The sequence below is a fragment of the Danio rerio genome, chromosome 18 (assembly GCF_052040795.2).
Source record: "Danio rerio strain M-AB ecotype USA chromosome 18, GRCz13ab, whole genome shotgun sequence".
NCBI lineage: Eukaryota > Metazoa > Chordata > Actinopteri > Cypriniformes > Danionidae > Danio > Danio rerio.
In genome coordinates this window covers 24,213,137-24,235,029 of record NC_141038.1, presented here as the reverse complement: position 1 = coordinate 24,235,029, position 21,893 = coordinate 24,213,137, and the positions used below count along the sequence as shown (strand labels likewise).

At 36.3% G+C, this 21,893-nt stretch overlaps 3 protein-coding genes across 3 annotated transcripts; all 3 read left to right on the top strand.

The window, feature by feature from the left end:
* Positions 1 to 4,096: 4,096 nt before the first annotated feature.
* Positions 4,097 to 9,276, top strand: LOC147832822 (mu-type opioid receptor-like). Its single transcript, XM_087293153.1, has one exon. The coding sequence runs from the start codon at positions 4,097 to 4,099 to the stop codon at positions 5,063 to 5,065; it is 969 nt and encodes a 322-aa protein (XP_087149279.1). The 3' UTR covers positions 5,066 to 9,276.
* LOC147832821 (mu-type opioid receptor-like) lies at positions 8,161 to 10,935 on the top strand. Its single transcript, XM_087293152.1, has one exon. The coding sequence runs from the start codon at positions 8,161 to 8,163 to the stop codon at positions 9,145 to 9,147; it is 987 nt and encodes a 328-aa protein (XP_087149278.1). The 3' UTR covers positions 9,148 to 10,935.
* Positions 10,936 to 17,886: 6,951 nt separating this feature from the next.
* Positions 17,887 to 19,972, top strand: LOC147832820 (mu-type opioid receptor-like). The gene has a single exon (XM_087293154.1). The coding sequence runs from the start codon at positions 18,947 to 18,949 to the stop codon at positions 19,901 to 19,903; it is 957 nt and encodes a 318-aa protein (XP_087149280.1). The 5' UTR covers positions 17,887 to 18,946; the 3' UTR covers positions 19,904 to 19,972.
* The last annotated feature ends 1,921 nt before the right edge of the window (positions 19,973 to 21,893 follow it).

Below are 21,893 nucleotides of genomic sequence, written 5' to 3'. Positions count from 1 at the left end.
ATATATATATATATATATATATATATATATATATATATATATATATATATATATATATACGATTCATAAGATACCACACAGTCAACGGTGTGAACAACGCTGTGGTTTTTCTGTGGAGTTGAGCTGAATTCATTTTAACTGTTGCTGTGGGTATTTTTTTTTCCTCTATGCTGTAAAGTTTGGAAATTGCATTAATGCACTACATGCACAGCAAGTGTGTTTCAGCCACAGATAAGCTTCCGGTGTGAATGGTTACTGTGACCATTTTACATTTCATAAGGTTTCTTCTACAGCAGGGGTCTCGAACTCGAATTTTTCGGCAGGCCATTTCAGTGAATGACAATTTACAGGAGGGCCGTTTTAACATTCAAGTACAAAAAAAAGTGGAAACCTGTCATAATCGATGCATCTTAGGATAACAGACATGACGTTTATATTACAAGCCTTACCCGTCACCAGTGATAATGTAAATAAGCACATTTATCGTGTCACACATCAGCTGCTGAAATATATCTGTGGCTGTAGTGTGTATGGCCGAGCTTTAGACACACAGTCATTCTTCCAGAGTATATACAATCAAAACTAACTTTGTTTCTTGTACATATTGAAGGTGTAGTTTAAATCTCTATGTAAATACAGCAAATAATAGGCATGATAATTATTATGTCCCAACCAATTGTATTGTTACAATCGCATAAGAAAAGCAGAAAGCAGTTTAGGTAACTTTACTGGCAATTGTTCTCCTTTTTTTTCCTTTTTTTTTGTAAAACTACAACAAAGAGGGGGAAAAATTTACATATTCACATTCACATTTAAGTTCAATTACATTAGCGGTACAATTTTACTAATGTGCATCGTTTTTGTGCAAATCTTAATAAGCAAATTAGGAAAATTTATTAAATGAGACCATTTGGTACCTGTACCATACCACTTTTTGGGCACCCATTGCACAGGGTACCTTGCACAACAAAAGGTGGAGCTAGAGGTGCAGCTGACCGCTATTGGTTTACAGAGAAGCGTCACTCGTGCTTACAAACCAGAAGAATAAAAACAAAGAAACTGCCATTTTTAAATACACAGCCAAGACATTACATTATGTATAATAACGAGCCATGGTTGACCCGAGCTCAGACATATCTTGTCGTCGTCTTGATGAACAGCCACAAAGCCAAGAAGAACAAAATCTGCTGTGTCCTGATTTTGTTTTACGAGGCCGTTTAAAAGTGTGAGTGGTTTTACTTTCCCCAGGGAGCTCGTGATCGCTCATGTCCGCATCTATATTTGAAATAACGAACTTCTTGAGATGATGATAATAACTAGCGCGTGATTTAGGCATGGGACGATAACCGTTTTCAAGGTATACCACTGTTTGAAAAAGTCAAGGTTTAAAAACCGCCAAAATTTGCTGTAACACCATTCCTAAGGTATGTGTAAGATTTTTTATTAATTTTTATTTTTTTTTTTTTAGTACAACAGTATATCCAGCAAATAAGATATCAAAAGATACTGTCTTAAATTGTAAAGAAATCAGTGTTTTTGAAACTAATGAAGACAGCAAAGTCTACCTGGCATGTTTACTGCTCCAAAATATTTTTAATCTTTCAAAAACTAAAATTTATTGTGTTCCATAGGAGAAAAAAAGATTTTTGTTTTTTTACACAGACATTTAAAAATATATATATAGTAGAGCACTAACCACAATACCGTACCACCGTAATATTTTCAAACAAGTTTATCAAACCGTCAGAATCTTATACCGGCCCATGCATAGCATGATTATTGAAGTGCTTCTGACATCTGATCCTTTCATAAACTGACAAATGAGAGAGTGATGCTTCAAAAACAATGAAGAAGCCCGAAAAAACAAAGTAGCGAATGATTCTTTCACCAACCCAAAACATGAACAAACTGCCATGTTTATCATCGCCTTTTAGACTTTTCTGAACTCGCAATGACGGAATTACTTTCTAACAGAGGTTACATGTGCTGGTGAAGGTTAAAGATGCAAATGAGAGGTTTGCACTGACTGTGGACTATGTTGCGTGTTTTTCAATCAAGGACTAAATGTGTGCTGTGTGTAGTTGTTATGTAATTAGTAGCAAATCAGAGACTGTAAGGGTCTGTGTGTGTTCATATATGTTGCATTTAGTTATTTATTTCATTTAATTAGTTACAGTAGGCTATTTCTCACTATCATTGATCTGCAGTTATAATCAAATCATGTTAATAGAAAGGTTAGTAATAAACATTTATATAAGTATTTATTTGTATAAAGCATCTATTTTGTGAGAAGGGCTTCACATTTGATATGTGAATGACCCGTACAGCTTTGCTGTAGACATTTCCTCGAGCGAGAATGACGTCGACTGAAACTTTCTGTTGTACACCATGCCCACCAAAAGGGTACCCTTCAGGCAGTGGAATCGCAAGCCTGATAAAGTTGACCCATACTGACCCGTACTGTATTGTACCAGTCAGTGGAAATGGGCCATTAATCCATTAAAGGTTGTTTTTACAGGATCAATGTTGTAATGTAATTACATTACATTCAGTTAAATAGACTTAAGCATTCATTTAGTTGTTCAAACATAAAACGAGATGAAAGACCATTGTTATCACCAACACCAACAGTAGTAACAGGCTAGCGCACAAATTCTATTGAAAATACGGGGGTAAAATAAACTCATATTTTAAACACATTGCGGGAGGAAATGGAATTTAATGTAAAGTGCTTCTTGTCCGATCTGAGAACCACTTCATATCTTATATCTAACAGGCAATGAAAATCTCTGATTTTTAAAGACATCAGATCTTAAATGTGACAATTGTGTAATGTAAAGAGTTATTAGTATAAATTAATAGTCTGTGTGCATATAGCCCATTAAAATGCATGTGTGTTGCTCTCGATTGTACACTGAGAGAAAATGAAAGTAAAACTAATCTGAATGCAGTATTTTAAATGTGGATAAGGTGGCAGGTCAAAACCACTTGTGGGGTAGATGTGACTGCAGAGGTTGAAAAATATATTTCTATTTAAATATATTAATTTTGGCGGGCTGTATTTCATCATATTTTTAATGTCAGTTGCGGGCTGGAGGGAGAAGAAGGACGTGTGCCGGCAGTTTGAGAGCATTGATAATGTAAATGAATTCAAATATAATAATATGTTAAATAGAGTTCAGTGTTAATCTTGTTGTTCAAGTGTAAAACGAGATGAAAGACTCATTACATTTAAATGCAAGTGCCAGGTGCAGCAGACAAGGACAAACTGAATTGTAGATACTGTGGTAAAATAAATGTCCATGTTTTAAAGACATGGTGCTAAACAATAGAATTTAATTCAGTGCTACTTGTGTGGTCTGAGACCCACTTTGTATTGTATATAAAAATCAGCTTGTGAAGATCATTGATTTTTAAAGAAACTAGATCTTAAATGTGGTAGATAGTCTAATGAAACGACAGTTCACTGACGTGCTTGAGTGCTCACTGAAAATCAAAAATCCCTATGCATATACCCAATTGACTTTGATTGCATCATTATCATGAGTTTTGTAAGGGATGGCCAGTGGTAAAAGCACCGTTTATGATATTTTTCAACAATGATTGGTCACGCTGTTTTGCATGGTCCCACTGTATGACCACTTTTATTTAAGTATTTACATCTAAACACATTAATGAGTGCACATTTAAATTGATTGGGCATGAAATTTGCACTTCCATATTTCCATATTTGTATGCTTCTGAATTTGTTGCTTTATTATGCTGTCATAATGATAATAGGAAACTTGCATGTGCATGTCGCAGTGAAAGGTGCTCTTTGTGGTTTTTACAGCTGTTCATGAGTTTGGTATTTGGCTTATGTTTGTGTGTGTGTGTGGGGGGGAGGGGTATGTCAGTCACTCAAGTTTTGTTTCTATTTCAAAACATTTTTAATCATGATGGAGATTCAGAGGAAGCTAAGGGGTAAATATGTAGTTTTAGTGTTATTACTTATGAGGAACCAACATAGTTTCTGTTCTACAAACAGTAATTGGTCATTCAGTGAGAATAAGATTCTAATGAGAGAAGATTCAGCATTTCCAGACAGCAAAATCCAATGATGGATTTAGAATTAAGCTTCAATTCAACATCTAGCACCACTGCTGTGGGTTCAGAGAAGATCGCTCCTGCTGTAGTTCTGGGTTTGTGTTGTTTGGTGGGTTTGCCGAGCAACATTGCAGTAATCATCAGCATTGCTCGTGAGTGGAACAAAAGTCTGAGCTTCACTTTAAAACTGATGCTTAACCTCGCGGTCTCTGATGCTTTGAGTCTTTGTTTGGCACATTTTGTGCTGTTTGGAATTATATTTGGATGGAAATTTGGCCTGTGGTTTTGTAGGTTCCTATTTTTCATGGGTCACTGGAGTCTGTATGTTGGCGTCCTAACAGTCACGTCCATGAGTGTGCACCGCTATCACAATGTCATCAAGTCAAGGGTTGCTAACACAATGATTCTGCAAAGACTGGAGCGACGACACAGACACCTTCAGTTGGTCTGCATCTGGACTCTCGCCTTTGTTTTTGCCCTACCAGTGTTTTTCACCCATGGACTTAAAGACAGGGATGGATTCCAAAGATGTCAGAGGGCAATGAGTTCAATGGCTGTCGAACTGACTGTATTACTTCTTGAGATCCTGTTGGGGTTTGTCATTCCTTTTTTAATCATGTTGACATGTTATCTGTGGCTGCATAAAGGTTTGAGTCAAAACTCAACTTTACCTAGAGCTTCACAGGAGCAGGAATCCAGAAACAAGGGGTCAAATGTTAGGACTTACAAGAAGAGACTTGTGATCAGCATCATTGTGGCTTTCTTTGTGTTTTGGACTCCTGCGCACATCATTAACGTGATTGATATAGTAATTACTCTGACTAAAACATCTGATCCAGAAGTTCATTTACAGCTGAAGTCCTTCCGTCGTGTTTATGGTGACCCAAGCAAGGCTGTGGCTTTGTTTAACTGTTGTTTGAATCCTTTCCTTTATGCCATTTTTTCAGGGAATCTTATGAAATGTTTCAAAAGGAGATGATTGGCTTATTTATTTTTTAGAGCTTTCTAGTTTTATGTTGATGGCAGGAATTGGGCAATATGATGTACTGTATTCCAAATGTGGATTTCAAAAACAAAACAATATTTGTAATTTCTACTAATTTGTAAAATACTTGCCCTTTCATGCTTAAATACAAAAGTTTTGATCTTCCAGATATTCCATAGCAGAGAGGAGGCACACAAAACATTTTTGCACTGCTTTGCTTTACAAAGTTAAAATTAATCTAAGTCAGTGGATCTCAACCACATTCCTGGAGGACCACCAACACTCAACTCAAATTATTTTGGAAATCTAAAACAATGTAACAGGGTACAAAGTACTGCAAAGAAAGTGCTATTCCCATAAGAGGGTTGAAGCCAGCACAGTTAGCAAATAAAAACCATATTAAGCACAACATCTTTTATTGAAATGATATGTCACTCACTTTTTTAAAGTTCATAATCTTTCATCAACTGTTTTCAAATAAAATATATATTTTCCTTAATGTGCATGAGTGGGATATTAAGAATCAAGTAAAATAACCCACAAAAAGTGCTTCAACAGACAGTGTAATATTTGTCCCATCCTATGAATACAAAATAGCAAACTGACAGCTTGCATTTCCTATTCTTTTTGTTTTAGAAATCATGTCTAGAACACAGTAACATGAAATGTTATCAAATATTTACACCTGATGTGATGAAATTGCAACTGTGATGCCTATTTACCTGGAACACTTTGGTCGAAAGTGGGACCCACATCTGACTATGTCCAGAATGCAGCTAATATAGGTGACATAATGTAGCTCTGTGCTAATCTTGCTGAAACAGAACGTCTCGGTTATGAACGTAACCCTTGTTCCCTGAATAAGAAACAGAGATGTGTGTCTGGAAAACGCTATGGGAGATCGCTAGAAGTTTGAGGGGTACGGTCTCCATGCCACCCCTAGCAAGATGCCACCCTGGGTGATCGCCCACATTGCTCATGCATAAATCCGCCACCGATTGTTGTCGAGAGTGCTTGCTTCTTCAAGTGGAAATACAGACATTTTATTGATTTCATTGAGTGTAAAAACAAAAATATTGCAGTAAAATTCAGTCTATGTCCAGTCTCAAGAACTTTTGACTGCTTTTATCTCGATCAGCAACTTGTTCAAGCACTTGAACGGAAAGCATTTTGTGACAATACTCCTCAGGACACCGGCACCCTAAAAAACACAGCAGCACAACTCAGCTTAAACAGGCTAAATTGGATTTTTGTGCTGGATCGGATATGAAGCTATATTTTGAATGTGAAGAGAAGCGTAGCTGCTTGGGGCAGTTCACATATCCCGTCTTTTGCATGCGCACATATTGTGAGTGCATATTGCGCGTGCATATATGTAGCGCATGTGTGACGCCGCATGACAGATGCGAAGTACATACTTATCCATGAGGTTACAAGAATGTAAGAATGCTCATGAATGTCCAATATGCTGCAACTGCAATGAATTATGCCTTGCAGGCATGACTCCATTTTGTGTCGAGCTAATGTTCACACATGCATCATCAAGCAATAAGATGCTTGTGCTCAGCACACTTTCACAGAGAAGTGTTAGTCATCATTAGCTATGCAAAGTTGCATCAGTCTCACTGGTTAGATTTCATCATGCTGAATCATGATTTTTCCTTTGATAACGTATATTGTAATTTTGTATTGAACATCTCCTCACCACTATGTCATATAGACGAGGGTTCCAATTTCCTAGCTGTGGAATGCCATTGTAATGGGTCCAGAAGGATATCTTCATTACAGTCCTATAGAGAGAGGTCCACTCAGACAACTGATAATTCTTAAGGATATTTTTGGACACGGTTTATCCATTGCAACAAATTTAGGCACTCCAATAAAAATTATTATTGGTTTCCATTCTAGGAGATCAAAAAAGGATATCTTTGCATAGTATTGTTATAGAAATGTGAGAGCGTTTGATAACACTTTATTTTGATGATTAATTTGAGTATAAGTAGGCTGTTTGTTTAATATCTGTTAATACTGCTCCTTTAACAGACATTTAAATGACTGTAAGAAATTTTGCAAGTACATGTCAACTTACACTAACCCTAAACCTAACCCCAAACAGTCTGTTTATAATCTTATTAGAATTAGTTGGAATGTAGATGCAGTGTAACCTAAATTCAACAAACGGACCAAAGTGTGACCGAGCACGCTTATTTGATTCAAGACAGCAAATAGTCAATCATGCACTACATTTGCCACTTCCTAACCATTCATTAGCAACCATTCTAGAGCATGCTAGTGACCCAAACCACTTTGCTTCTCAGAGAGCCTTAAACTATTGAATTGAATTGTATTAATCACCAACAACCACAGTTTCAGCTGAAATCTGGTAAAAACAAAATGAGATTAAATAGATAAAAGCACCTGAATGTTCTTTCTAATGTATACATCTTAAAATGACATTTTGGTTTTATAACACAAAATATACTCAATGTTTCCCAGAAATTGCTGTAATACTCACAATACCAAAACAAGGTAAGACATATCTTCTTTTTGATTATCACAGAAGAAGCAATATTAACATCTTCGGAAATATACAGTTGTTAAAAAAAACACACATAGGAATAGTATGTCTGTTCCGATAATAACATCTTGTTATTATCTTGTTATAAATGTTGTGCTAAAAGAGATAACATCTGTCAATTGACTTTGTGGTAAATGATAATTTTCCAATGTTTCTAACACCACTTTAGATGTGGCACAACCTCAAACCCTTGATAAGCATAATAATGGCAAAAGAAATTGCTCTAAAAACAATGGCTTTTGCTGTTACTGGAAGTTTGTAATGAGACAAAAATCCTCATATTTAGGCTGTTTATACTACTTGTACATTTTTAGGACAATAATATACTGCGTCATATTCATAATGAATTATTAATCCAAACATGCGCTTGCGGCAATGAAATGAGGTCTTTGTATTTGCAGCTGTACATGCACATGCCATTTGACATATGTTTTTTTTTTTTTTTGTGGGAGGGGTTTGTTAGTCACTTTTATGTTTTGTATGTACAATTAGAGAGTTAAAACAGTTGATCATGATGGAGCTCAATGCAAGCTTCAACTCAACACCTATTCAATTCAACACCAATTCAACTCCTGCTGTGGGTTCAGAGAAGATCGCTCCTGCTGTAGTTCTGGGTTTGTGTTGTTTGGTGGGTTTGCCGAGCAACATTGCAGTAATCGTCAGCATTGCTCGTGAGTGGAACAAAAATCTGAGCTTCACTTTAAAACTGATGCTCAACCTCGCGGTCTCTGATACTTTGAGTCTTTGCTTGGCTCCTTTTGTGCTGTTTGGAATTCTATTTGGATGGAAATTCGGCCTGTGGTTTTGTAGATTCCTGTTTTTCTTGGGTCACTGGAGTCTGTATGTTGGCGTCCTAACGGTCACGTCCATGAGTGTGCACCGCTATCACAATGTCATCAAGTCAAGGGTTGCTAACAGGATGATTTTGCACAGACTGGAGCGACGACACAGATACCTTCAGCTGATCTGCATCTGGACTCTTGCCTTTGTTTTTGCCCTACCAGTATTTTTCACCCAAGACCTCAAAGACCGGGATGGATTCCAAAGATGTCAGAGGACAATGAGCTCAATGGCTGTAGAAGTGACAGTATTAGTTCTTGAGATCTTGTTGGCTTTTGTCATTCCGTTTTTAATCATGTTGACACGTTATCTGTGGCTGCATAAAGGTTTGAGTCAAAACTCGAGCTTCACCAGAACTCCACAGGAGCAGGAATCAAAAAACCGGAGAACTAACTTTAAGGTTTACAAGAAGAGACTTGTGATCAGCATCGTTGTGGCTTTCTTTGTATTTTGGACTCCTGTGCACATCATCAATGTGATTGATATAGTAATTACTCTGACTAAAACATCTGATCCAGAAGTTAATTCACAGCTGAAGTCCTTCCGTCGTGTTTATGGTGACACAAGCAAGGCTTCGGCTTTGTTTAACTGTTGTTTGAATCCTTTCCTTTATGCCATTTCTTTAGGAAACCTTGTTAAATGTTTCAGAAAGAGATGATTGGACATCTATAATACTCCAAACTCTAGTACTTTGAAATGCATGTTTAAAATAATCATACTTCGCACTTCAACTGATGTGAAGAAGACTTTCACATAAGAAGCGAATTAAATATCTGTATGCAACTAAGGCCCTGCCCACACGAACAGTTATTTTCAAAATCACACTTTCTTTTTTTTTTGGTGGTGGTTTGGCAGTTTTGACCACATGAAAACGCAGTGGCAGGTGACTAAAACCGAAACTTTCTGAAAACTCCAGCCAAGGTAAAGATTTTCCATGTACAGAGTGTGCGTTTGGATGCTAAACTGTAGTTTTAGCCTCATGACATCAACATGCACGCTGTTTTCTCATCTCTGATTGGGCAACACGGCTAAGTTCACTCCAAACACTGAAGACAAATGAATCGCGTATACTGATTGTTCAACCATGAGACGGTAATCCACTTCTGGACTCATGTTTGCATTGACAAGAACGCAATTTACTTGTGAAATATACTTAAATCTCTGTTTGATGTAAACTCAGTATAAAATGTCAAGCACAAGTTCTGTGATTGGTCGGCTTGGTAGCGCTGATGAATGTGGGTGAGGGTTACAGCCGTGCAAGCCTGATGGAGCGGGTGTTTACAAGTGTCAAGTCCCGTGAAGTAGCTCCACATGAAAACTTTTGTTTTATGCTTACCTTGTGATCAAAGTTGTTGCACGCCCCCCAATTCCCCCTTCCTGAGTTTAAGCTACTTGTACATTAAGGTAGCGTTCAGAAAAAAACAAAACACCAGCGAAGAAACACGACACAGAGTAACATAAAAACCTCACTTCCAGGATGCACCATGAATCACAGCGATCACTTGGCGCAGAAGTATAAACCAGCTTAAGTCTTCTCATCCATCTGAGTTGTGTTGTGAATAAAATATAGGCTAAATTAAAATGATCAACAGAAGTATTTAGAACAGTATTTTATGGGTTTAATGTGTATAAAACATTGGCATGGTGGTCGTGCATGGCTGCCTGGTTTCTACTGTTCCTTAAACCCTGTCTGCCTCTCAAAATAAAAATTGAAGGACTTCTTAAAAGTCCTGTAAGGGTTTAAACAAAAACACAAGCTGATTCATGCGCACAAAACATTTATATACAAAAAAAGAATCAGAACATTTTTATATTGATATCTCGGGTATGTTATAGGCCAGATTATTGTAAAATATTTATGTTTGAATACAAATAGCCTATCAAAGTTGTAAATAATAAAAATAATACCAGTTTTTAAGGTGCAAAAGATACCTGGTTTTAATAACAATATAGGATTTTACTAAAAATTAATTTATAAAAACATGGTGTGCATTTATAAACTTAAAGATCATTTAGATATTTTCTCAACTAGCAACAAAACTTGGCTATTAAAAATTCTATTGCTACATTCTGTCTTTTTACAGCTATTTCTTCATATGGTGTCTTTTATACTGTAAAACATGCCAAGAATGTAAATGTGTTGAAGAGAGAGCTTTAATTATTGCATTGTGTCTCTCTGACAGTACATGAGTGTTCAGTTAACTTCTCTTTTGCTTGTCCTTACTTTAATGGATAAAGATGTCAAATAATGGCCCACCTAAAAAATAACCTTCTTGCTGATTATCCCCATAAACACAGTTATTGTATCTTTGATTAAAGGACACTGTTGAGAAATGGATCAAATATGTATTCTAAATTGTAGGTGCATGTTTGGGTTCTTTGTGTGAATAATGTAGCTGCTGATGTGTTTAAAAAAAAGGCAGAGAATTAAAACTGTCATAATTTACTGCTGTTTGTTCTTATGCTGTTATTGATTGTTACTTTATCTTCATTCATGTTTTTAACTTTATTTGTTAGTCTAGTACTAATGAACACTCAGTCCTGGAGGGCCGCTGTCTTGGAGAGTTTAGCTCCAACCCTAATTAAACACACCTGAACCAGCTAATCAAGCTCTTACTAGATATACTAGAAACTTCCTGGCAGGTGTGTTCAAGCAAGTTGGAGCCAAACTTAGCAGAACATCGGCCCTCCAGGAACTAATTTGTATACCTCTGGTTTAGTAGTTTCTTCTGTACAATGAAAATAGAAGCATAGTGAAAATCCAGTATCTAAAATTTCAGTGGTTAATTTACTACAGGGCTTTATGGAGTCAAAACACAAATAAGAATTTATTAATAAATACACTTGGCCACTTTTTCACGAGGGACACGGTCGAATGCCTTCTAGAATACCTTTGAAGGCCTTTTTAGAATGCCTTTGAAGTCCATGAAACGTGAACTGGTTGGACAAAAGTGAGGGTATAGAGATTGTTCAGTGTACCACAGCCTGGACAAAATCTGCATTGATATTCCTGGATCAGAGGTTCAACCATCGACTGGATCCTCCTTTCCTGTACCTTGGCACAGACTTTCCAGTGAGGCTGAGGAGTGTGATCCCCCCAAAGTTGGAACACTAACTGTATTAACTAATCTAAAAATGTTTATCTGATTTATGTACAATGCAGTGTGTAAAGTAGGTTAGTAAAGTCTTTTAGTAGATATATTATATGAGAGACTTGCTTTGTTTACCAAATATAGTGAATCTAATTGGATTTGCATTGTAAACATTAATAAATGTTAAAAATATATTTTTTTATCTTATATATTAAGGTTTTAGTTATAATACTCCCAAAATAATTCCACAGAAATCCTCAGAGTTTTACCAAAATTCTCAGCAGAAATAGCAAAAAAATGTCTGCCGATTCCTTCTGGCCCTAGTAATGGGTGAGTCCACCCCTGCATCTCCAGTCTCTGGTTCACTGGGATTGTGGCATCCTCAAAGTTTTCCTTCCACTATCTGACAACATCTCCTATAGAAGTCAACACTTCCCTACTTTCACTGTAAACAATTTCTGTGTAGAACTGCTACCTGCTCCTGCGGTGTTGGACGGTATTGCCTTCCTTGTGTTTGATAACATAAAATGTGCTTTATATGTTTACAAAACGAGCAGTGAACAATCAAACTATTTTAGATTTGTACATTTTTATTCTCAAAGCAGTAAACAAACTACACAGAAAACTATGTTTACATAAGACACTTAGTCATATGCACGTGAATAAACTTCTAGATTGTGGAAAAAGGTGTTTACATGCAATGCAGAATCAAGGTGTTGGCCAAAAAATACCTGTTTTGATGTAATTTTAAGCATTTTTGACCATTAACCCATAAAATAAATCTTGGTAACATGTTTATTTGGCATACAAATAATTGGCTTAGGAACATACAGAACATATACATGCAGTGAAAGTAAATTGCTGTTCATAAAAGAATGGCAAGCCTGTTTAAGGTCTTATCTATCTGAATGTTATCAGTTAATGAAGACGCATCATACAGATCAAAAGTACACTGTAGGGCAGTGGTTCCCAACCTTTTTTTGCCTGAGACCCCATTTTTCCCCAGAAAATATTGTAAGGATTAAAAAATATTATTTACCTATATTTATTATATAGGTATAGATTATTTTTTAATCTAGATTAATCTAGATTAAACTGGCTCATTTGAATTCTGCCGAAGGCATTCACAATATGTACGCTACCAAAATAATAAGTCTTTGAGAACGGGTTTCTCAAGCCAGGTGGCGCATTAGACCAGGGGCTCATCTCCAGTTTCCAAAATGCAACACAAACTGCTTGAGAAACTGTTCTACTATGATAAATAGTGATGAAAATAAATGATGTTCAATAAGATTAATTCATTCATTTTCTTTTCGGCTTAGTCCATTTATAAAAAAGCAGTCGCCACAGCGGAATGAAGCACCAACTCATCCAGCACGTTTTACCCCTTCCAGCCGCAACCCATCTCTGGGAAACTTCCACACACACACTCATACACTACGAACAATTTAGCTTACACAATTCACCTGTACCACATGTCTTTGGACTGTGGGGGAAACTGTGGGACTGAGGGAGAACATGCAAACTCCACACAGAAACGCCAACTGACCCAGCCGAGGCTCGAACCAGCAACCCAGCAACCTTCTTGCTGTGAGGCAACAGCACTACCTACTGCGACACTGCGTCAACCCCCCTTTATAAGATGTACTTATGTGTACTCATGGTTTATTCAGTCAAAGATTAATTTTGAACTGTAGGCCTACATAAGCTCAAAGACTGATTTAAACAGAAATGAAATTAGGACATGTGGAGTATGCAGATATTCCTGGCATTATTGAAGTAAACACCACAGTGTTTTAAACCTTTCGCCATATTTTCTGACAAGATCCACAGGTGGCTGTCAGTAAAGGATTGCACACACATACAAAAACATTGCGAAATGCGGAAAGTTTTTTCTTTTTATTTGGCGTACGCTATTAAATTCCATAACACTCCCACCAGTCCTTACTCCTTATATGCGTCTAATACTCCAGTTTGTCACAGGATAATGAATGAAATGTGCATGGGTTAAAGTGAAACTGCCGAACTGCAGTTAAAGTCAGTCATCCTCCTGATTTGAATCAGAAGGGCACTCTTTTGTCAGACGGCTCACCGGTCAGGTATACATCCGCGCTAATATATCATGGGAAAAGTCATCCTAGCTTGTGTAGAATAGACCCAGCTCCCAACCCAACTTTGAGAATAGATTAATGGCAATTATTATTTTTTTACCACACGATAAGAATCTTGCATTAACGGCCCACCACTAGTGTAAATATATATTTATTTAGCTTGTATATTAATTTCAGTAATACTATTGTCCACTGCTAAGATTTTTTTTAAATATGACACGGCCCCCCACAAAGCTCGCTGTGGGCCGCGACCCCCCTGTTGGGAACTGCTGCTGTAGGGTACCACAAGAGGTTGTTCCAGGGTCAACAAGGGTGGAGCAGATGATATGTTTCAATTAATCGATACAATGTTTCTACCAATTAGATGTGCGTGTGTGTGGTAGCTGGTCATGTGACGCGATAGCCAATTTTTGAATCCCATCCCAACGGAATCATTGCGATCTGTGAAGGTAAGTTAATTTCCTCAATATTTGCATGTAAGACTATTCATTACTCAACATAGGATATTGGTTGTAATTTCATGATGGATCAGTTAGGTAAAATCTTCAAATAAGGCATAAATCGTTTGAAACCTTCGTTATTGAGGCCGTTATAAGAGCCGTCAGACCGGGGGAGAGAGTCGCTTTTTTTCCTGTGATCTATTATTATAAAAACTAATATAATTATAAAGATTATAATTGGCTAAAAATATTATTAAAATGTTTTGTATGATAAAAAATATATTAAAAAATAGTTGTAAGCCCAGGGCATCTTGCTTTTTATAGCTCATGTAATATTAGACAGACAACGCTCGATCACCGCATAATAATAATAATTCTTTCATTCATTTTCTTTTCGGCTTAGTCCATTTATTAATTGAGGGTCGCCACAGCAGAATAAGCCGCCAACTAATCCAGCATATATTTTACGCAGCAGATTCCCTTCCAGCTGTAACCCATCACTGGGAAAATAATATTAGTTCTAAAAACAATGATGTAAAATATTTTTGTTAGTTTAATTATAATAATAATAAAAATAATAAACAGGAGCATAAACATATTTTTCTTAACACAGGGACATCCTTCATTATATACAATTCTAATAATATATAAATAATAATTATGATAAATAGGCTCATATTAATGATGAAATATCTTCTGTTATCCCAGGGCCATCATTCATTATATACTATAATTATAATAATAATTTTTTAATAATGATAATATCGGCCTACTAATAATAATATTAATAAGAAGATTCTAAGAAAAATATTTAAATAATAATAATAATAATAATAATAATAACAGGCCTATTATATTAATAAAATATTTTTTTAGCCCAGGGTTATCATTCATCATATACTATATTAAATAAAAATATATAAATAATAATGACAACATTGGGTTATTAATAAAAAGAAGAAGGGACTAAGCCGACAAGAAAATGAACGAATGAATGAAAGAAGAAGAAGATGAAGAATATTTAAATAATAAAAATAACAGGCTTTTACTAATAATTAAATATTTAGTGTTAACTCTGGGCCATCATTCAAAACATTATATCATAACAACATCATTCATACACTCTATACATATACACATGATACACTCTATACATAAACACACAAGATACAGTCCTATACAAACGATACACTCAATACATAAACACATGATACACTATATACATATACACACAATACACACTCCAAACACACACACGATAGAATATATATATGCACACGATAAACTATACATATTCACACATGATACCCTCTATACATACACACACACAATAAACTCTATACATATACACACATGAAACATTGCATACATGATACACTCCATACATTTGCACTCACGATACACCTTTTACATATACACACCATACACTCCATACATACATGATACATTAACGTAATCACTATGCTACTGGAAGTTGAAGTTATTTAGAACAAAAAAAGAGACAAAGTTTGGCAAGGCAAGAAAAATACACTATATTTATACATATACACACATGCTAAACTCTTTATATATAAATACACTCCAAACAAATACACATATGATAAACTCTATATATATACAAACAAGATACACTCCATACGCACGAGACAGTCTATTCATATACAACACTCTATACATATGCACACATTACACACTCTATAACTGGAGTGTACTTTGTGAGTATGCGATGTATAGTGTGTGTCATGTGAGTATCTGCAGAGAGTGAATATGTGTGTAGAGTGTATCATGTGTGTATATTTATATGGAGTGTATCTGGTGTGCATATGTATAGAGTGTTGTTTGTGTATATGTATAGAGTGTTTCATGTGTTTTTATTCCATGTGTTTAGAGTGTATCTTGTGTGCATATGTATGGAGTGTATCTTGTGTGTTTATGTAAAGAGTGTATCATGTGTGTATATGTACAGAGTGTCTTACAAAGAGGTACATTGCCTTTCCTTGTTTGGATTTACCAACTTCCAGTAACTCAATGGGTATGCGACTCAACTTTTATGCCAGAGACATGGGTTCTATTCCAGACCCTGACAGGAGTGTGCTGTATGTGTGTATATGTATAGAGTGTATCTTGTGTGCAAGTATATAGAGTGTCATTTTTGTATATGTACAGAATGCATCATGTTTTTCTATGTATGGAGTTTATCATGTGTATATGTATGGAGTTTATGTGTATCTTATGTATAGAGTGAGTATATATGTATAGGGTGTATCTTGTGTGTTTATGTATTGAGTGCATCATGTGTGTATATGTATAGAGTGTATCTTGTGTGCATAGGTATAGAGTGTATCATGTGTTTTCATTCCATGTGTGTAGAGTGTATTCTGTGTGCATATGTATGGAGTGTATCTTGTGTGTTTATGTTTGGAGTGTATCATTTGTGTTCATGTATAGAGTGTATCACAAAGAAGCACATTGCATTTCGTTGTTTGGGATTATCAACTTCTAGTAGTTCAGTGGGTATGCAACTCACCTTTCACGCCAGCGACCCGGGTTCTATTCCACAGCCTGACTGGAGTGTTAGTATGTAGTTTATCATGTGTGTATATGTATGGAGTGCCTCATGTGTGCATATGACACTATATAAATTTACACAAATGATACACTCTATACAAATGCACACATGATACACACCTTACATATACACACACAAGATAAACTCCATACATACACATTCTCCTTAACACCTTATATCATATTACAGTGTGTTTATCCTGGACTCTTTCTCAACCACAGCTCTTGTGTTCGATTGTGCCGAGGGGCCACAGAACACCAAGAGAGACCCTGTGTGTTTATATGTATAGAGTGTATCTTGTGTGCATATATATGGAGTGTTGTTTGTGTACATGTATAGAGTGTGTCATGTGTGTATATGCATAGAGTGTATCATGTGTGTATATGTATAGAGTGTATAGATGTATATGTATAGATTGTATCACAAAGAAGCACTTTGCCTTTCATTGTTTGGGTTCAACAACTTCCAGTAGCTCATTGGGCATGTGACTCAACTCATGCCAGAGACCTGGGTTCTATTCCAGACCCTGACAGGAGTGTATTGTGAGTCAGGGTCTGGAATAGAACCCATGTCACTGTGATGAAAGCTGTCACATACCCATTGAACTCTGCACGACATGACATGTTTGCTATTGCAACTGGTTTCTTTTTGCAACCAGGAACCCGTGTGACGTCATGTGTGACATAGGTTGGTAATTTGTCTATTCAGTTGATGCTGAATCAATGAAAATAAATACTGGAAAGCAAAACACAAATATCTGACATTTCCCGGAACAGGATCTGGCAAGATCCTGCTCAAATTAAGCACTGATTTATATACATTTATTTACATATATTGTCCCGCTGGGCAGCAACTTAATAAACTTTTTTTGAAGTGTTGTGAATGAAGCGCACTGGGACACATGTGGCCAATAGATACGAGGCAGCCAGCAGGCACAGAAGAAAGCACTCCATGACAACACTGCTGTAACTTTCACTCATTGGGAAATGTTTATCTGCCTGCGTCAAGCTCAGCCGATGTCCCGCTCCCAAGAGCCATATACCCCATCGTTATTGGTGGGTTCATTCAGCTCCGCACACAACACTGTAAAGTGCCATACATATCAAACTCGCAGGCTGCATTAAAGTTTAAAGTTTTAAACTTTTGTGCTGTTTTTAAAGAACATTAAAGTTTCAATTTAAGGCAGGGGCCACAAACTATCGTCCTGGCCACGAATATAAGACCACTGCTCTAAAGGATTGTTAGGCTGCTAACAACAGGGTCACTTTTGGTTTTAGGAAAAGAGTGAAAGAGCAAGTAACAGGTGAAAACCTCAAATGCGAGTAAGCACATCATCAAACTGCGGCATTCACACATCTGATACCACAGCAGGTTTATTTTCCACGGCACAGTTTTAACCTCACATATAGCAGATAAGAGAAGCAGCAAACAGCATCCTGTGAAAAGGCTACCCATTAAAATGATTCAAACTACTTGTTAAATTTTTTATGTGCTGCTTCAATTATTTTACTGTATATACAAAAAAAACATTTTAACATATAGCTATTTTCAACAAATGTGTAAAACCCTTGCTAAGGTAAACTAGTCTAGAGGATTACAAAAAATAATAGCATAGCTTTTTATTTATTTATACATAATTAAAAGGTTTAACCAAAAGCTACAAGGAAAATCACAGAGCAAAAGTTTTTTGAAGCAAAAAAAAAGAGCGAGCCTGAAACTTTCATGCCACTTTTTATCATCACATGATAAAACCGGTAAAGCTGAGCAGTGAGAGACTAGCCACAGAAGTCCTGTAGCAGCACAGAAGTAGACAAGTAACTAAAAAAGAAACTGTAAACCTCTGGCCAAATTTTTAATGCTGTAACCTTCACAAACATAGTTTATTATTCTGAAATCATCACTGCAAACAAACACAAAATAAAGGCTTTTTTAAAGCACCTTATTTTGTAAAACATTGTTACATAAAAATATGTCACAAGGATATGGCAGGCTCATATCAAGTACTCTATATTTTATTTTGCTAGGTGACTACATGAGACATAAATACATGAAAGATCTTTCACTTGATTTTTTGTCAGTTTGTATTTGCTAGCACTTTATTTTTGGAAAGATTAAACAATGCTGTGGTTTTTGGCTATAGGTGTAGGAGGAGTCAACATAGTATCTGTTCTTCAAAGAGTTGTTGCTCATTTGTTTTGTTTTTTCTAATGAGAGAAGATTCAGCATTTCCAGACAGCAAAATCCAATGATGGATTTAGAATTAAGCTTCAATTCAACATCTAACAGCACTGCTGTGGGTTCAGAGAAGATCGCTCCTGCTGTGGTTCTGGGTTTGTGTTGTTTGGTGGGTTTGCCGAGCAACATTGCAGTAATCGTCAGCATTGCTCGTGAGTGGAACACAAATCTGAGCTTCACTTTAAAACTGATGCTCAACCTCGCGGTCTCTGATGCTTTGAGTCTTTGCTTGGCTCCTTTTGTGATGTTTGGAATATGGTTTGGATGGAAATTCGGCCTGTGGTTTTGTAGGATCCTGCTCTTCATCGGTCACTGGAGCCTGTATGTTGGTGTCCTGACGGTGACGTCCATGAGTGTGCACCGCTATCACAATGTCATCAAGTCAAGGGTTGCTAACAGGATGATTTTGCAAAGGCTGGAACGACGACACAGACACCTTCAGCTGATCTGCATCTGGACTCTCGCCTTTGTTTTTGCCCTACCAGTGTTTTTCACCCAAGGACTAAAAGAAAAGAATGGCTTGCAAAGATGTCAGAGGACAGTGAGCTCACAGTTTGTGGCAGTGGCTCTTCTTCTTCTTCAGATATTGTTGGGGTTTATTATTCCATTTTTAATAATGTTGACATTTTATCTGTGGTTGCACAAAGGTTTGCGTCAAACCTCCAGGTTAGCTCCACAGGAGCAGGAATCTAGAAACAAGGGGTCAAACGTTAGAACTTACAAAAAAAGACTTGTGATCAGCGTTGTTGTGGCTTTCTTTCTGTTTTGGACTCCTGTGCACATCATCAATGTCATTGACATTGTCGCTACTTTGACTAAAACATCTCATCAAGATGTTTATTCACGTCTAAAGTCTTTCCGTCGTGTTTATGGTGACACAAGCAAGGCTCTCGCTTTACTAAACTGCTGTTTAGATCCTTTTCTTTATGTTTTTGTTTTAAGGAAGGTTATAAAGTGTACGAAGTAGAAGTACAAAGGTTTATTTGGCATGTACAAATTCGAATAATTATTTTAAAGTTCTTAGTTCTTTTCTGAAGCTTGAAGATCAAGTGTCTCTTTTCTGAAGTGTTGTGTGTGATCCAAGATCATTATAATGCTGTTGTACTCAATACTCAAATGTTTTTGCTTATGTTCTCCTTTAAACCCTAATCCCACTGTTCCAATGCATTGACATAATTTACCTTTACTTTATGAAAAATAAACACTTTTGTAATCAAAAAACTTAAAACATCATAAAAAAAAAGAGTAACATAAAAGAAGGCACGATCACTTCAACGCTTGGGGTGGGAGATTGAAATCAAAAGAAATTAAAAGATCACAAGATCCTAAATGAAGACTACTAATGTAGCAATTCTGACAGTTATGTGGTCAAAAATGCAGTCAGCTAGATTGTTATACTTGTTCTTTCCAATGTTGAGCTTATTCATAAAAAGCAGAACCACTGTTGATGTGTGCTGGAAAGACAAATTTAAACTGTATCGTGTGTTTAATTTTTTTTACATTTGCAAAAATAAAAAAACACTATTTCTGAAATAATACGGCTTCTTCACTCGCTAAAAAAATAGCAGTGACAGCACTCAACCTGTGAACTGGTGTTTTTTTTAAAATAGCTTTGTAAAAGTTTTTTTTTTTTTTTTTTGTAGATTACTAGTACTAAATACTAGCTTTCGCAGTATTAGATTGAAAGTTCACAAAAAGCCAATATCCACCCACAGACCCCCATCATCAGAAAAGTGGTTGAAAGTAGACAAACTTTCTACGTCAGTTGGATGCAGGGGCGCCGCTATCAATTTTGGCTTCTAACTACCACTTAATGTGGCCTAAAGGTGAATAGACAAAAAAAAAGTGAGCAGGCCCTTAGTCTAAAAGCATAAGGCTGGCTCAGCGATAACTATAATTATATGCTAAATGAAACCTAGTTTTGTCATACAGATATGTGCTAGACATCATTCAAAATTGTAAAGGGTTTACATTTATCTTTGTAGGACCTACTCTCCACAAAATCTAAATAATGTGCTTTTAAAAGTAAATAATGTACTTTTTAAATAAAACAATTCTATGTTTTTTATATTATTTTAACCTCTTATCACAGAGATATAGGGTACTTGTGTGCTGTTGATAGCTTATTAATTTAAAGGGGTGGTCCAAAGTGTATTTTTACGGCTTTGTTGTGTTTATAGGGTGCAAAGCAATGTGTGCTCATGCTTCATTTGTAAAAAAAAATCTAACATTTATTTCATATATCTTACTTTGATTGTATACAGTCACTCAGCTAACAAAACGGCTATCATGTTTTCTTATTTCCTTTAAAGGCTCGCCCTCAAAAGGCTCTGATTGGTCAGCAAACATATTGTGCTGTGATTCGCGAATCGGTTCCACGTCACCAGGAAGCGCCATGCCTCTCCTAGCATGAGCTTTGCCTTTGTGTAAATGCTGTAAGTCAGTCTGTCAGTCAGCTTAGCCGTGTCAGAGTGAGCCTGAATCAGACAAAAAATGACACAGAGGACACAGCTGAACCTCATGCCTGCTCTCTAAAATAAATTCTGACAAGTGCCTTACGCATATATTCGGATTAAGCATGTGTAAGTGATATGAAACCTTCACATATATTTTGCGACTTTGTCAATACGGATGTAGAACACAGGGAAAGCAGTCGCATAAAGAGACACACATAGAGTGACACTGCAGTGGTACTGAAGATTGTGTGTGTTTTCACTGGTTTGATGGATAAATATGAATTTGTAGCTAAATTGTTAACAGTGCCGAACAGCATTTTCCATTGTTTACATTTTTGTTTACGTCCTTGCTACAACATACCATTAACACTAGAAACTTCATGTAATAGATCAATTTTAACAATTCATCTATTATGGTTGGAGCTGCTCCTGAACTAGTAGAGATTTTGGAAGTTGTCCTGTGTCAAATGCTAGAGCTATAACTTTTAATAATTATCTGGA

Bases quoted from the DNA above. Each gene is read 5' to 3' on its own strand.
- LOC147832820 (XM_087293154.1), top strand. From the start codon at position 18,947: ATGATGGATTTAGAATTAAGCTTCAATTCAACATCTAACAGCACTGCT.
- LOC147832821 (XM_087293152.1), top strand. From the start codon at position 8,161: ATGATGGAGCTCAATGCAAGCTTCAACTCAACACCTATTCAATTCAAC.
- LOC147832822 (XM_087293153.1), top strand. From the start codon at position 4,097: ATGATGGATTTAGAATTAAGCTTCAATTCAACATCTAGCACCACTGCT.